At 40.7% G+C, this 17,544-nt stretch overlaps 1 protein-coding gene across 6 annotated transcripts in view; it reads right to left on the reverse strand.

The window, feature by feature from the left end:
• NMU (neuromedin U) overlaps window positions 1-14,148 on the reverse strand; it is a 36,029-nt gene extending 21,881 nt beyond the window's left edge. For 2 of the 6 annotated variants that reach the window (XR_004182761.1, XM_021938609.2), the window contains exons 1-3: window positions 13,894-14,144; window positions 8,074-8,132; window positions 541-588 (exon numbers count right to left, since the gene is read on the reverse strand). Coding sequence is in view for 5 of the 6 variants with exons in the window: in XM_021938609.2 (XP_021794301.2) it covers window positions 541-588; window positions 8,074-8,132; window positions 13,894-14,002 (216 nt within the window). In the remaining variant the exon portion in view is untranslated. Of the gene's footprint in view, window positions 1-540; window positions 589-8,073; window positions 8,133-13,893 lie in introns of all 6 variants that reach the window. The other 4 variants (XM_031664463.1, XM_009207072.4, XM_003898873.4 and 1 more) reach the window with 4 other exon arrangements.
• Between the last annotated feature and the right edge of the window lie 3,396 nt (window positions 14,149-17,544).

Below are 17,544 nucleotides of genomic sequence, written 5' to 3' on the forward strand. Positions count from 1 at the left end.
CCCTGTGTCTGTTTTCCCCCTCTTTGTGTTCATGTGTTCTTATCATTTAACTCCCACTTGTAAGTGAGAACATGCAGTATTTGGTTTTCTGTTCCTGTGTTAGTTTGCTTAAATTTTTACTAATATGATTTGGTAGAGACAGGGTCTTGCTATGTTGCCCAGGCTAGTCTCGAACTCCCAGCCTCAAGTGATCCTCCCACCTGGACCTCTCAAAGCACTGGGATTACAGGCATAAGCCACTGCACCCTGACAGTTACAGTATTTCTAACTTAACATATAATTTGATTTTGAAATTAACATTTTAATTTGACATTACAAAATATGTGTATATTATCTGCAAATCTATTTTATTTAGAGATGAAAGCCCTAGCACATTACAACACAAGCCCACAGTATTGATTATTATCTGCAGCAAATGTAATAATATCTCATATGTTGACATGTTTTCGTGAGCACGTAAAGGTTCCAAAGGCAGCAATGGAGAGTTTAAGCACTACACAAACACCTACATTATGACAAAATATCTTCAATTGGAATTACCTGAGGCTGGGAATCAATGGACAGAAAAGACGAACAAGCATCATCTATCTGTAGAAAACAAAAATGTCAGTTACATCCTGGGAATGGACAGAAAATAACAGAGAGTAGATTTTACAAAGTCACATTACCTATGGAATATTAACCACAGTTCCATGACAGTTTAGGACTCTGGATGTGGAAGAGAGGAGCCTCAAAAACTTTATAAGAAAGTCTTGGAAATGAGACTTCCCTCAAGATGTCATCCTAACCACAGGGTATACGTCTCTAGTGACTGCTGACGGGGACCATCCTAGGGCATGGAGATGCCTCACATTAATATATTGAGGAAAAGACTGTCACATATTATTTAGTCTGAGAAATGTGAGAGCTGACTAAAGAATGAGTTTAAAATTAAGGCAGACCTTTGGTTACCATATGGTTCTGTATGACACACGAACCTAATGTCACCTAAATTAACATAATAACAGTATGATAAACAGCATGCCAGAAAAATTGTTCATACAACATAGGCAATCCACTAGATCTCTCCTATGAAACCAGTATTGGAAGAGAGTTCTATTTTATAATGAGGGTTTACTGAGCTACAGTTGGCAACTATTCTCAGCCCTTATCCTAAAAAGAAAACTTGAGACTTTAAATGGTAGAATGAGAGATTCATATTAATCATAAAAACTATGCTGAGAATTTAAGCACTAAGCTGGATGTATGGCATTGTTTATGACATTTATTTCTTTGATGGCCTTTTAAAATGGAACTGGAAAAAATGGTACTGATGCTTGTCTCTCTGCAATGATTGAGGTTGAGTCCTATTTATGGCATTCCATCTCAGAGGCCCGTTTCAGTCCCAGAATTCTTCTTCTCATACCAGGGGGTGGATTATTATACTTCACTGTCGTAAATTCTCAAGCTCCTCATTGCTTCTAAGTTGAACATGTCCTAAAATATATTATTTCCTAACTTAGAGAATAACAAAGGTATAAGATAATACAGAAAAGCATAAGCTTATGTCTCCTTCCTTTTTATCCTCACAGAACTTTTATCCTCCTTTTATCCTCATCCTCCCTTTATTTCCCAAATATTTGGGGAATTGTTTGTTCCACTCATCCTTTGCACCCACCCAGCTGGTCCCTCTTCCATGCCTTACAAACCTGAAATCATGGTCGCACACACACACACACACACACACACACACACTCTCTCTCTCTCTCTCTCTCTCTCTGGGTAGGGGCCATGTCATTGCTAAATCGCCCAGAATAAGTGTTTAACAAAAATCCTTTAATTAAGTTGAATTAAACTTGCGGGGGAAAAAAGTGAATTGAGAGGGCAAAGTCAAAAAGATAACCATTTTAAAGCTCTGACTTTTGAGCAATGCTTACTACATCACCTCCAAATGTCACCTTCTGTGGTTCAGTAGGGTAAAAGTAAGTAGTTTCTCCTGAGTTTTTTATGGTGTGCAGGTATCTGAACACATTACCCACTCCAGGGGAACGTTGTCCACACACAGACCAGGCTGCCCGTCTATGTGAGGTGGCCCATGTTCAAGAACAGAGAACCTTTGAATCTCAGGACATCAACGCCATTTGAATAAAAACATGACACTTTAAAAAACCCCCGTTAGTCAAATTAGGAGATAGCTGCAAAGTTTTTCAGTCTTTTCTCACATTTCTTTGAAGGACACAGGAACACTGCTTGCCCACTTTCCATTTGAGTAAGCGTTTGTTCATTGTACTCAGCATATGGCTCTAATGGTTTTTTTATGCCACTGATTGCTTTTGAGAACTCTGTAGAGACCATTGGTAAATCTCATTGAAAATGTTTAGGTCTCTATATATGGTTAGGAAGAATGTGTTTCTAGTGTCTGGGTAGCTCTGTATTTATTTGTTTATTTATTTTTATTTTACTTTAAGTTCTGGGAAACATGTGCAGAACGTGTAGGTTTGTTACATAGGTATACACATGCCATGGTGGTTTGCTGCACCCATCAACCCATCATCTGGGTTTTAAGCCCTGCATGCATTAGGTATTTGTCTTAATGCTCTCCCTCCCCTTACCCCCCAAGCCCCTCCCACCAACAGGCTCTGGTGTGTGATGTTCCCCCTCCCTGTGTCCATTTGTTCTCATTGTTCAACTCCCACTTACGAGTGAGAACATGTGATGTTTGGTTTTCTGTTCCTGTGTTGGTTTGCTATAGCTCTGTAATTTTTAAATCTTCAAGCAGAAAAATTAACTATATGTTCCTAGCATCTTAACTTCTTTTTTTTTTCTTTCTTTTCTTTTCTTTTCTTTATTTTTTTTTTTTATTTTTTATTTTTTTGAGATGAGGTCTGGCTGTCACCCAGACTGCCAGACTGGAGTGCAGTGGTACAATAAGAGCTTACTGCAGCCTTGACTTCTTGGGCTCAAGTGATCCTCCCACCTCAGCCTCTTGAGTAGGTGGCACCACAGGCAAGCACCACCATGCCTGGCATATTTTTTATTATTTATAGAGATGAGGTCTCACTATGTTACCCAGGCTGGTCTTGAACTCCTGAGCTCAAGGGATCCTCCTGCCTCAGCCTGTCAAAGAACTGGTATTAGGCCTGAGTCACCATGCCCAGCTGCATCTTAACTTGTTTAAATATCTTTTTTTCTGTAAAAGAATGTATACTGCTTTTGCAACTCTGAGTTTTTTCCAGCATTATCATCTAAAGTATTTTTCCAAATATTTTCCATGGAAATATAGAATATTTCAAGCTAAAATAAATGTGTCTGTACTATACATTAATATCTGTTATCTAAGTCACTCTTCATCTTATTTATATTTCCAGCATGTACCTAGATATTCTACCACGGCAGAGGCCCTTGTAATACACACTTGATGAATTTCTATACTATTGAAGACTGTTTTGTACTTGGCACTTGGCATCTATCTTATCTTTTCCCTTATGTATTTTGTTAGGGGTGGCCTAGGTACAAAGGGTACTCTTCTCAGTTCATAGCTCACTATCATCATTAGCCTTGCTTTATTTATTTATTCTTTTTGTATTTCCATTTCCTACCCCCATTCCACCCTCCTATAGGCAACTCTTCTAGTGTATTTGAGGCATATCCTCCATTTGTATATGTTTTTGTAAAACCCATATTGTTGTTTTGTGTGCATGTATATTTTCTTACTTTTTTCCTACTTAACACTATCCACTGAGACCTATCCATGTTGCTGGGTGTGTATCTAGCATGTTGCTTCAAGTGCTGTAATATATTCTATAATGTGTGCCCACCACATGTTGCCTAACCACTCCCCAGTGAGAGACAGCTGGGTTCCCTCCAATTCCTCCCACTATAAGCAAAGCTATAATCAACCTCCTTGAATCTGTCCTCCACTTACAGATCTGTGGGGGAATATCTTTGGGCTATCTACCCAGGAGAGGGAATGCTGGATCATGGGGATATCTAGGTTGTTTTCTAGATGGCTCTACCAGTTTGCACTCTGCCCAGCAATGCATGAGGGTTTGTAGACCCCACATCCTTGTTAACATTTGTGATTAACTAGATTTCAATTGTTTTGCTAGTCTAATAGGTAGAAAGTGACACTTTGCTCTTGTCCCAATTTTCATTTTATTGTTACTAATGAACATGCTTATACGTTTTAGATGTTTGTTAACCTTTTGAACTTCCTCTTCTGTAAACTGTTCTTATCCTATGACTATTTTTATTTTGAAGTCTTATCTTTATCCAGTTGATTTGGTGTAGTTTCTTATATAATCTAGAAAAGCAACCCCGTATCGGTTTTAGACATTGTCAATATCTTCTTTGAAAGGCTCTTACCAGCTGGGCAGGGTGGCTCACATCTGTAATTCCAGCACTTTGAGAAGCCGAGGTGGGCGGATCACTTGAGGTCAGGAGTTCGAGACCGGCCTGGCCAACATGGCAAGACCCTGTCTCCACTTAAAATACAAAAACTAGCTGGGCATGGTGGCACGTGCCTGTAGTCCCAGCTACTTAGGAGGCTAAGGCATGAGAATCACTTGAACCCAAGGAGGTGGAGGTTGCAGTGAGCAGAGGTCATACCACTATACTCCAGCCTGGGCGACAGAGCAAGACCCTGTCTCAAAAACAAAAACAAAAAACCAACAAAGGCTCTTACTTTTTTCCATGGAGTCCTTTGTTGAAAGAATTTTCACTTTTAATGTAATTAATTCATGAATGTTTTTGGCCTTACGATTTATATTTGAAGTTTCTTACGATTTATATTTGAAGTTTCATTCAAGAAGTTTTTTCCCTTCACCTAGCTAAAAAAGATATTGTCCTACAAGATTTTCTACTAACTCTATAATTTACAATATATTTCCTTCTTTAAGGGTGAGGTGGCTAAGGTATTTATCTACCAACTCCCTTTGGTCTCCAATTGGGGGCTGCTCTCAGTGGTGGGGTCATTTATATTCAGGCACTTCTGGCTGGCCCAAGTACAGGCAGCACAGGAAAAGTCATGGACGCTTGCAATCAGAAACTATAAATTTCCAGTGCCCTGGGATGGCAAATGCCAAAGGGATATGACAGGTACTGGCGGTGACTGCTATACTCGCCAAGCTCTAGTCTCTGTTCCATTGGTTCATTCTGTCTGTTCTTGTGCAATTACCATGCCTCTTTTTTTAATTACTGCAGTTTTTATACTATGTCTCAATATCCAATAAGGCAATTCCCAGTAGTAGCTCTTCATATTTAAAATGTCTTCAGCTATTTGTAGACCTGTATTTTTCCATATCAATTTTAGGTTAAATTTTAAGGGTTTTTTGCCGGGCGCGGTGGCTCAAGCCTGTAATCCCAGCACTTTGGGAGGCTGAGACGGGCGGATCACGAGGTCAGGAGATCGAGACCATCCTGGCTAACCCAGTGAAACCCCGTCTCTACTAAAAATACAAAAAATTAGCCGGGCGTGGTGGCGGGCGCCTGTAGTCCCAGCTACTCGGGAGGCTGAGGCAGGAGAATGGCGTGAACCCGGAAGGCGGAGCTTGCAGTGAGCTGAGATCCGGCCACTGCACTCCAGCCTGGGCAACAGAGCAAGACTCTGTCTCTAAAAAACAAAACACAAGCCAGGTGCAGTGGCTCAAGCCTGTAATCCCAGCACTTTGGGAGGCCAAGACGGGCGGATCACGAGGTCAGGAGATCGAGACCATCCTGGCTAACACGGTGAAACCCCGTCTCTACTAAAAAAATACAAAAAAATAGCCCGGCGAGGTGGTGGGCGCCTGTAGTCCCAGCTACTCGGGAGGCTGAGGCAGGAGAATGGCGGGAACCCGGGAGGCGGAGCTTGCAGCGAGCCGAGATCGCGCCACTGCACTCCAGCCTGGGTGACAAAGCGAGACTCCGTCACAAAAAAAAAAAAAAAATTTTAAGGGTTTTTTTTTTAGGTAAATTAAATTGTTTGGGATTGCATTGATTTTATGGGATTTATATTAATTAACAAGGAAAAATGATATTTTTATTATGTTAAATTAATTGTTTCATCCAAGAGAGAATGTCTCTCCAAATACTTATATCATCATCTATTTTCTTTATTAGAAACTAATTTTCTACTGCATAAATTTAGGGTGTGTTTTTGGTTAATTCCTAAATACAGATTTTGTCACTATTGTGTATACTACAGTATTTTAAACTGTACTTTTATGTTACTTTTGCCTAGTGAAAAGAAATGTTATTGAGTCTTGTATATTGGCATTACATCCAAAAATCTCCTGAACTCTCAAACTAGTTCTAATAGTTCAAGAGCAAGAAGTTTGTTAATGCAATTCATTGCAGTTATAGACTAAAAGAGAAAAAGCATATTGTTTATCTCAATAGTGACACAAATAAAGTATCTAAGTTCACATTTTATTTAGGATTAACAAAACTCTTAGCAAGATAGGAAAATAAGAGAACTTTCTTAACTGGGTAAACGTTATGTATCGAACTTCTAGAGCAAGTTTATACTTTATGGAGAAGCTTTAGATACATTTACTGTGTAAGATAGTAAGCAGGCCTTGGCCAGTGATACAAGGAAAGAAGAAATTGTTCCTTCAGTGCTTATCATGTTACCACTGCACCTTTTTTGGCACAGCATATTGATCTAGGAATTTATCCATTTCATCTAATTTCAAAATTATTACCAGATAGCTGTCCATACTTTCTTTTTAACAGCTTTACTGAGATATAATCCACAAGCCATACAATTCACCCACTTAAAGTGCACAACTCAAAGGTTTTTAGTGTATTTACAGAGTTGTGCAACCATCCATCACACAATCAATTATCCATAATATTATTTTAAAACTTTTTTTATATCTCTATTTTTCTTGGGTTCTACCTTTTTTGGTCTATATCTTGTTTCTTTGCCTTCCCCTTTGCCTTTTGAAATCAGTACCACCAGCGTTTAACTTACTGAAAGAACAAATATATGGTTTTGCTAAAACTGTTGCTCCACTCTTTTTAAAAAATGTATTGCTGCCATTATTATTATTACTATTATTATTTATTCTTTTTTGAGATGGAGTCTCACTCTGCCGCCCAGGCTGGAGTGCAGTGGTGCCATCTCGGCTCACTGCAACCTCCGCCTCCCAGCCTCCCGAGTAGCTGGGATTACAGGCACGTGCCACCATGTCCAGGTAATTTTTGTGTTATTAGTAGATGGGGTTTTACTATGTTGACTGGGCTGGTCTCAAACTCCTGATCTCGTGATCCGCCCACCTCGGCCCCCCAAAGTGCTGGGATTACAGGCGTGAGCCAGCACGCCCTGCTTATTTTTATTATTTACTTCTTTCGTGTTTCTTCTAATTTTCCCTGTTCCTTTTTCACCTCATTTTTAGCAGAATGCTTAGCTTATTAATGTTTTTAAATTTTCTTCTCTCCTGATAAACACATATGAAGCTAAAATTTCTCTCTAGCTACTGTTTTAGCTATAGCTTATACGTTTTGAGTTATAATGTTTTTATTTTTTTCCTGAAGGTCTATCAGTTGTTAAATAAATTTTAAGGTTGCATTATTAGTTTATATTAATGATGTCTATATTTTCTTGTTCTGGTTTTCTTTTATTAACATATAAGATCCTTATTTGTCTGTTATGACGGTTTATTTATTTGAATTCTATTTGATCAGATATATTCTCTTTCAGTTTGTATTTGCTTGCTACATCATTTTCCATCCTTTTATACTTAGTCTTTTTTTGTTTTCTGTTTTAAGTGTGATACTGATAGACAATATATATCTGGATCTATTTTTTAAAATCCAATCTTAGAACCTCTGTCTTTTAAGTACATACACATTTACTGTAACTACTCTGTTCTTGTATTATTCTATTTTATCCTGTTATTGGCATTTGTTTCTGCCCTCTTAACCATTTACAAAATTTTTGTTTCTTTTCTTCTTTCCTTCTCTTTTATTTAATAAAAATAGTAATTCTGGGTTTTATTATGAGATTATTGGTAAAATCATAGTTTTCCCAAAGCTCAATTATAGATTTTAACATGATAATTTCAAAGAAGGGTAAAGTTTCTACAAATTTGTGTGATGATAGTTCCTTACCTCATTCCACAACTGTAGCTGTTGTGCAGGCTGTAATCCTTGAGGTGATATTGGAGCACCTAAAAATAAAGTTATAGCCACAGGTTAATTTTATAGCATTTCTTCTAAAATTAAATATCCACATATAATTCTTTCTTGGACACTCTCTTCATTTTTCACTGTACATTATCACCCACCTATTTCAACTAAATATTTCAGCATTAGATTTAGTACAAGGAGACATAATTACTAAACAAACCTTAATAACATTACAAAGATATTACTCTCAAGAATGAATTACTTATGTCTACAGACAAATAGAAACACACCTCATGCTCATGAATTGGAAGACTGAATATTGTGAAAATGATCATACTGCCCAAAGCAATCTACAGATTCAATGCAATTCCCATCAAAATATCAACATCATTTTTCACAGAACTAGAAAAAACAATCCTAAAATAAAACCAAAAAGAGCCCACATAGCCAAAGCAATACTAAGCAAAAAGAATGCATCTGGAGGCATCACATTACTGGACTTCAAATTATACTATAAGGCTATAGTTACCAAAACTGTATGGTACTGGTATAAAAATAGGCATTTAGACCAATGGAAAAGAATAGAGAACAAAGAAATAAAGTCAAATACTTAAAACCAACTATTCTTCAATAAAGTATACAAAAACATAAATTGGAGAAAGTACACCCTTATTCAATAAATGGTGCTAGGAAAACTGACAAGCCACATACAGAAGAATGAAAGTGGATCCTTATCTCTCACCTTAAAAATCAACTTGAGACATATCAAGGACTTAAATATAAGACTTGAGACAATAAAAATTCTAGAAAGTCCATTGGAAAAACTCTTTTGGACATTGGCTTAGGCAAAGAATTTGTGACTAAAACCCCAAAAGCAAAAGCAACAAAAACTAAAATAAATAAATGGGACCTAATTAAACTAAAAAGCTTCTGCACAGCAAAAGAAATAATCAGCAGAGTAAACAGAGAACCCACAGAGTAGGAGAAAATATATGCAAACTATGCATCCAACAAAGGACTAGTATCCAGAATCTATGAGGAACTCAAATCAGCAAGAAAAAAACAATCCCATCAAAAAGTTGGCAAAGAACATGAATAGACATTTCTCAAAAGAAGATATACAAAGAGCCAGCAAACATATGAAAAAAAATGCTCAGCATCACTAATCATCAGGGAAATGCAAATTAAAACCACAAGTTAATACCTTACTCCTGCAAGAACAGCCATAATTAAAAAGTCATAAAACAATAGATGTTGGCATGGATGTGTAAAAAGGGTACACTTTTACACTACTGGTGGGAATGTAAACTAGTACAACCACTATGGAAAACAGTACGGAAATTCCTTAAAGAACCAAAAGTAGATCTATGGGTTGATCCAGCAATCCCACTACTGGGTATCCATCCAAAGGAAAAGAAGTCATTATATGAAAAAGACACATGCGCACACATGTTTATAGCAGCAAAATTTGCAACTGCAAAGATATGGAAACAACCTATGTTCTTATTGACCAACAAGTGGATAAAGAAAATGTGGTGTATATATACACCATGGACTATCTCTCAGCCATAAAAAGGAACAAAGTAATGTCTTTTGCAGCAACTTGGATGGAGCTGGAGGCCATTATTTGAAGTGAATGGGAAACTAAATACCATATGTTATCACTTATAAGTGGGAGCTAAGCTATGAGGACATAAGACATAGAGTGATGTAATGGACTTTGGGGACTCTGAGGTGGGAGGCTAGGAGGAGGCTGGGGGATAAAAGACTACATATTGGGTATAGTGTATGCTTCTTGGATGACAGGTGCACTAAAAACTCAGAAAATCAGTCTGGTTGATTGCATATCCTGACAGATTTTTTTTCCTAATTCTATCATGTTTTAGGCAACTCTTGCCTTGAATTCATACAAGTTTTTACTGTTATTTCATTTAAGTTCTGATAACAGCAATAATAATGACAGTAATCAACTACATTTTCTGTGGCACTAAGCATTAGAAACAACTTAGAGAGGTCATGCAGTCCATAAAAGAGTGGCTTTATTTCAGAACCTGACAGAGTCCCCTCTCATGGGACAACTATTGAACATGGGTAAACAATCTTACACACTTCTCAAATATATATTTCTCACCCTACCATAAACATATATCCCAAAGTCACAGTTGTCTGGTAGATCCTACCCGGAGCTCATTGTTTTCAGGAAGGGATAAAGCTGTGCTTCTCAAATTTCCATATAAAACACCTGGTGATCTCACTAAATGAGATTCTGTTTGACAGAGCATTCCTGTTTAAATAATGCTATTTTTTATTCTTATACTTTTGACCATCCCTGGCCCCCAGTAAAAGTGGAAGCTTCCACCTCAACTTCACTGTGTTCAGACACACCGCCTCATCAGGACCATGGAGAGTTTGCTTCCTTCCATTTCCCAAGCTCGCATGGGCCCTTAGAAAGGCCACTATGCCTAACTTAGCCCCAGGCACTTCCATAAAATAGAAAAAGGACATTTTGTGGCCCTTCTAAAAACATGCAAACACAGTTTCATGTTTAAAAAAAAAAAGATAAAAAGAAGAGACACAATTTAAAAAAAAATTCTATGATTTGTAGAAAACGACTAATATCCTGGCCAGGCACAGTGGTTCACGCCTGTAATCCCAACACTTTGGGAGGACGAGACGGGCGGATCATGAGGTCAGGAGATCAAGACCATCCTGGCTAACACGATGAAACCCCATCTCCACTAAAAATAAAAGAAAATTAGCCGGGCATGGTGGCAGGCACCTGTAGTTCCAGCTATTTGGGAGGCTGAGGCTGGAGAATGGGGTGAACCCAAGAGGCGGAGCTTGCAGTGAGCCCAGATGAGGCCACTGCACTCCAGCCTGGGCGACAGAGCGAGACTCCGTCTCACGAAAAGAAAAAAGACTGACGACTAATATCCTATGACTGAACCCAAACGTAAGGGGGAGTTATTCTTTCCTTTGTCTATGTGTTAATTAGAGTCAATGTGATTTTCATTCTGGATATGGACTTCACACTGTCAAAGAGCAATACTGTACTTAGATCACTTTCCGTGTTTTCAGAGACAGTGCCTGTATCATAAAAACTGTACTGTTTTTGATAAGTTTCAGTGAGAAACTTCAAGATATTTATACTTCATTACTATTTAGCAAAGTGAAATCTTCAGTATTATACAGTATACTCTGCTGAAAATAAAAACTTGTACATCTGTAAATACATTATGTATAAGAATGACAAACCTGATTATTCTAAAAGTAGTGCCAATTTTCTTTTCTCATGGCGAGTATGTACTTCACTGTGGGTTTGGGAAGTGAGAAATCTTTACTGCCAAGTGAACGTTAAGAATTATTCTATGAGCAAGAGGCCTGGGCAGGAAAAGACACTCCTTAACTTAGTCTTGACCATTTGATAACTTATTGTCACAGGCAAAATCAAGTAACAGTTTGTTGCAGATATCCAAAATGTGTTCCTCTTATAGAAGTTTCCTTCTTTATTTTACTAGTGTGCTCTGAATAGTAAATTGTTTCCATCCACTGAATCTGTGGCTGACCCTTTATCTTCGCATGACCCTTTATCTTTTTTTATTTTACTAGTGTGTTTATTTTCCTTCTTTATTTTACTAGTGTGCTCTGAATAGTAAATTGTTTCCATCCACTGAATCTGTGGCTGACCCTTTATCTTTTTTTTTTCCAAGGATGCTGCATTTAATGACACTTTTATTTTCCTCTGGCATTGCAACATTTGTTGTGTTGTTTTTTGAGGCATCCAGTTGCATCTTGCATGATGATTGACCATGGTAGATAATCTCTGGGTTTTGCTTATGTATGTCACGTCCCCCTCAGTGCCATCTTTAGGGACTCAGGACTCGGACAGATCACATGGCTATTCACCCTCTCCCCATCCTACCACATTTTTAAAGAGATACAATTCATTTTTTAGTATTCAGAGCAGGTCTGAAGGGGAATGAAGATGCAAAAGGGCAATCTAGGGGGCTTCTGGGTAGTAAAGGAAGTATCTCATTCTTTTGCTTGAAAAATATTGGGGTTATCTACGAGACGATTGGTATGTCAGCAGATACGCTCTTTTGGAAATAAAAACCAAGACTCATCTCTTTTAGGAACCAGCTGCTGCTTTCTATACTGTTCAATCACCAGCAGTCTGAAATTCTCCAACCCATCCCAAGGCAGTTATCTCTGATGCAAATTTCTCTGCATGCAAAATTCACTGATGCCAAATTCACTGCAAGCATATAGCATGCAAATGCATAGAAATCCATTTTCTTTACATAGCAAAGTCACTTTTCAAACTATGCTTATCTGCATCCTTAAGAAGGCAGATAAAGATTACCATCCAAAGTTACCAATAATATATTTAAAATCCTAAAAGATGAACATTTACCTTGGGAGAAAGTAATGTATCACTACTGGCTATGTGGAGAAGGTTTGGGTTTGCTAGCTTCTGACTGCCTGGATTTCAAAGCCAAATTATCTTGCTTTTCAAGTAGGGGAGTCTCTCTCTCTCTCTCTCTCTCTCTCTCTCTCTCTCTCTCTCTCTCTCTCACACACACACACACACACACACACACACACCCCTCCAATGCCTCAGGAAAGGACAAAATCAAAACAATGAGAGGAGAACAGTAAAAATAAATAGATTAGGAAAAGCATAGCGGTCTCTATTTCCCCATCTCTAATTGAGGGCTGGACTACAGGCTCTGCAGTTGTGATTTTAAGTACCCAACGTTCTGAACAATGACACAACAGCCTGCCACTTTTACCTCACTGACAGGAGAGCAGAGGGAAGCTAACAGAACCTCCTGTCAAGCTAGAAAATTTATGGATGTAGCCAGGCAGTGGTTGACAATGGAGGGACCCCTGACTTGGGGATGAATAATGGTGCCCATAAGCCACCTGCAAACGTAAGCTGTAACCCTTGGAGAACCCAGAAAATGATCTCTCCATGCAAATCTCTCCAGAACGTTTGCATTCTGCTCGGCTATGTCTCCAAAGCTTCCGATCTCCTTCCCTGACCTTGCGTTTCCTATTTCTTTCCTCTAAGCCAAGCTCAGGAAGTCCCTATTGTTATCAAATCACATCTGCCATCACTTGCTGTAGCTGTCGCACTGCCTGAAAGCCTGGCTTGCACATTTGCCTCTTCAACTTTGTGTGATGAGAAGTTCTCTATTCCTTTTCCTGATCTAGTGCCTGAAAACCGATAAAACACAAAGCCCACTCCTTCCCCCTTCTAAGCGGTTAGCGCGTGAGGCCCGTTGTACCGCTCAGGTTTATGTCAACATAACACGAGCTCACTCACCAAACAGGCTGAGCACTCGCCAAGTTTACCTTGCCTCAGCGGACGAAGTATCAGGCTCACTCTTGTTTTGCTTCGACCATCAATCCCTTCAATAATTGCAATCAAAGGGAAGGCATTTTAACGTTCACTATTTTAATACCCGTTTCCACGGGCCAGCGGGGCTGGAAATCCCGAGGATGAGGGAGCCCTACCAGTCTCCACCTATCGCAGTCGGCCCCGCGCAGGGTCTCCGCTGGGCATCAACGCGCGGGGCCTGGGGATTTCGGCCCCGGCCGGGCCCCTTGCTCCTATGTCGCTAGTTGCTCTAGGGGGGCGATCTGTGCCTGGGAGGCGGGAAATCCCGCGGTACCAGAGAAGCCAAGAGAAGTCCCAGAAACCAAGTGAAGGTGAAAGAAAGGGCGGGAGACAGTGGTGAGTGGAGCCAGAGAGAGGCGCGCATGGTGTGGCGGCGGCCGGGTGCGGGGCTGTCTTACCTCTGCAGGCGCCCGCGCAGCAGGCGAGCAGCAGCAGCAGCAGGAGCGTGGACGCCGCGGCCCCCTGTCCGGGGGGCGACCTGGCGGGGCAGCTCGCTGTTCGCAGCATCTCGGCGGCTGCGGGAGGCTCGCTGCTAGGGACCCTGCGCTGCGCCACGCCGAGCTGGTGCTCCACCTGGTGCCCTGGCAGTGTCTCCAGCGGCCCTGGAGCGCCGCTCGCGGGGCCCACACACAGAACTGAGCGCCCGGCGCGCCGACAACTTTTAAATCTCGCGCACACGTGGGCTGGGCTGCGCAGTCCCCGCCGCACGTCACCTCGCCGCCTGCCACCCCCGGCCTACCCCGCGTCACCCGCCCCACTGCCTGCCCGCGCCCCACCCTGCAGGGGGACCCGAGCCCTCTGGCCTGAGTTTCTGACCCAAGTACCACGCATTTTCGCTCTGGAATAAAGAGAATGGACTTTAAATAATGCACCATTCACACCTTTGGAAGGACTGGAGTGGGAACACAATGGAGATGGCAAACCAGGCCGTCTGAGTTTTTAAACTTGGTAGTGGCGACGCTGTCTGGTTTCCTGGGTCTGCGTGGGACGCGCTTTCTCCTTCACCTCTGCTAGAGCTCCGGCAGCCCCTAGTACGCACCTCTGTGGAAGCGCCTCTGTTTTGTTCCCCGGTTTATCCCCAGGTCCAAGCTCAATGCCTGGTGCATATCAGGGCAGTGCTGGTTCAACGGTGATGTTGATGCTATCTACCCTCCCCCAAATTCCTGCAAAATCACAGACCCCTTAGGGAAATGCAGTTGCCTGTTAATAAAAGATAAAGAAGAAAGGACTGCTGGGGCTTGACCACACACATTTCTAACAGCTCTGGAGCGCTGGTTATCCTACGGATTTCCAAGCCTAAGGAAACTCCTTTTTCTATGCATTTCTGCTGCTATTGCATCCTGATTTCTACCGTGACCTGACTCCCTCTTTCCATCTCTATACTTTCCTTGATTGGAAACGTTCAGGAAGCAGCCTCTTCCAGGACACCAGCTAATACAGTCCTAATTTCCTTCTACAGAAAGAGGGAAACCTCGTCTTTATTATTATTATTTCAAGTTCCTGGGTACATGCGCAGGATGTGCCGGTTTGTCCCATAGCTAAACGTGTTCCATAGTGGTTTGCTGTACCTATCAACCCATCACCTAGGAATTAAGCCCAGAATGCATTAGCTATTTTTCCTGATGCTCCCCCTGTCCCCGCACTCTACCCCCCCATAGGTCCCAGTGTGTGAAAACCGGTCTTATTTGACCTCCCTTTGAAAGGCGAGGAACGCCGAGGAAAGGGCAGGAAGTACATTAACATTTCTGAAGGGGCACTTTTGCGTCAGGCATTTTCTTGTGTTATTTTATTTAATATTCATGGCATCTCTGGGATGTAGAAGTACTGAAATTCTCATTTATGATGCCAAGAGGGATTAAACAATCTGCTCAGGGCTGTCAGCACGTGAGGCAGCCACTGGCTATTCGACTCCACCAAGATACTTCTCCCTAAATACAGAGTTTTAATGTATCAGGCACACACAGCTCAACCTACTGTAAGCAAGACCTGACCTTTGGGGATACAAGATTTAGTGACAGTAGGATCTTTCTCTCCTAAGGAAGTTATAACTTGGTAAAGGACCCTAAACCCTTACTCAAATAGCTGAATTACAAGGCAGATTGGGATAGTGCTCTGTCAGAAATACGAAGAGAGGCAGGAGTAAAACCCTGACAGATTAGGTAAAAAAATAATGGCCACCTTCTTTAAATTCTTTATACACAGGAAGCGTGTAAGAAAGGCTGGATTATAGGGTCTGGTCCAAGTTCAGGGATGGGTGAGAAAATATTTGATTCAAGATTCTTGTACTTTGATTTATTCCCAAAGTAGTAAAAAAAGAAAAAAAAAAAGAGCACAAAGGATGTAAATGACCTACGGATGCAAGCAAGTGAACATGGCTCTGCTTCCCTATGACCTTCTTCCTGGTGTCTCCCAGAGGTGCACTGAAAGATCACCAGTCCCAGCAGCCAGTGTGAGCGTGAAATGTCAGCCAGAGCAGAGAAGCCTGAAACAGTGGGCTCAATGTTTTTTATATCCCCAACAAGTCAGCAAAATAAACAACTTGTGTATTAAAGGTGTTTTTTTTTTCTTGCATAAACCAGCCTGCTTAGAACGTTCTTGTACATGCCCCCTAGTGTACACGTGCAAGAGTTTTCTGAGGAATGTTCCCAGGAGTGCAGTCATTAGGTCATAGGTGATGACCTAGCTAATCTCTGTTTTACACTGTTTTCCAAAGTGTTATACCAATTTACATTCCCACCAACCATGAATGAAGTTTCCATGGCTATTCATTCATGCAGAAACCTTTGACAATCTGGTGAGTGTGACTTCTTTCCTTTTTTTTTTTTTTTCCTTCTTTTTTTTTGAGATAGAGTCTCACTCTGTTACCCAAGCTGGAGTGCAGTGGCACGATCTTGGCTCACTCCAACCTCTCCCTCCCAGTTCAAGGGATCCTCATGTCTCAGTCTCCTAGTTGGGACTACAGGTGTGCACCACCACACCCGGCTAATTTTTGTATTTTTAGTAAAGATGAAGTTTCACCATGTTGGCCTGGCTGGTCTTTGAATGCTTGACCTCAGGTAATCCCCCTGTCTCAGCCTCCCAAAGTGCTGGGACTATAGATATAAGCTGCTGAGCCTGGCTAGTGTGACTTTTTATTGTGGACTTAATTTGCAATCCCAGTTTACTAAAAGAGGTTGAGTAATTTTCCACAAATTATTGGCCATTATTGCTTCCTCTTCTGTGAAATATCTCAGTGAAAATTTATTTTGCCCATTTTCCCCCATTGGGTTGTTAACTTTTTTCTTAATCATTATAGCAATGCTTTATGTATTTGGGAACATTTGTTTGATTAAAAATGTGGCAAATATTTTCTCCCTATTTATGGCTTTTCTTCCATTATTTTTAATATGAGTTGTTATTTTTGAAGAAATGTTCAGGAAAAGACTTGCAGGCTTGAAGGTCATGCCATTATGTGACTTGAATGATAACAGAAGATAGATAGGGGAGTAGAAAAGTGGGGGCCTATAGGCACTGGATTCCTCTGGGAACAGATGACTAAATGGAAGCTGATTCTACAGGTACCCCTTTGTCCAAGCATTGCAAAGAAGTGAAATCCCAGATCACTGCAGTGGTCCCTTGATAATTTAGTTACAGACATTCCAATCTGTACTTCTAAATTCACATTCATTTGAGCTTGTATATCCATATATACGAGCTTTGAGAGCATTTCCACTTATTCTGTATCAGATTGAAAGTTTGATTCTTAGTGCCATGCTGATTCCTCTCACCTATTATCTCTTGTATTCTTCACCACAAATTGGCAACTGGACTTTGCTTTCTGCTGACAAACTATAACAATGAAAGTTCAATTGGTCAAGGGCCTGCAGATTAGCAAGACCTACTAGCTTGTGATAGAGATGTCTAGAAAAGTTGTCATAGAAAGGATTAGAAGGGGAGGAGAGTGGGATATCAGGAGAATGAGAAAGTCAGTAATAGATAAAAACCAGTCAGGCAGCTTAGTGGTATTTCATGCCTGTAATCCCAGAGCTTTGGGAGGCTAAGGTAGGAGG

Source organism: Papio anubis, chromosome 3, assembly GCF_008728515.1.
Source record: "Papio anubis isolate 15944 chromosome 3, Panubis1.0, whole genome shotgun sequence".
Lineage (NCBI taxonomy): Eukaryota > Metazoa > Chordata > Mammalia > Primates > Cercopithecidae > Papio > Papio anubis.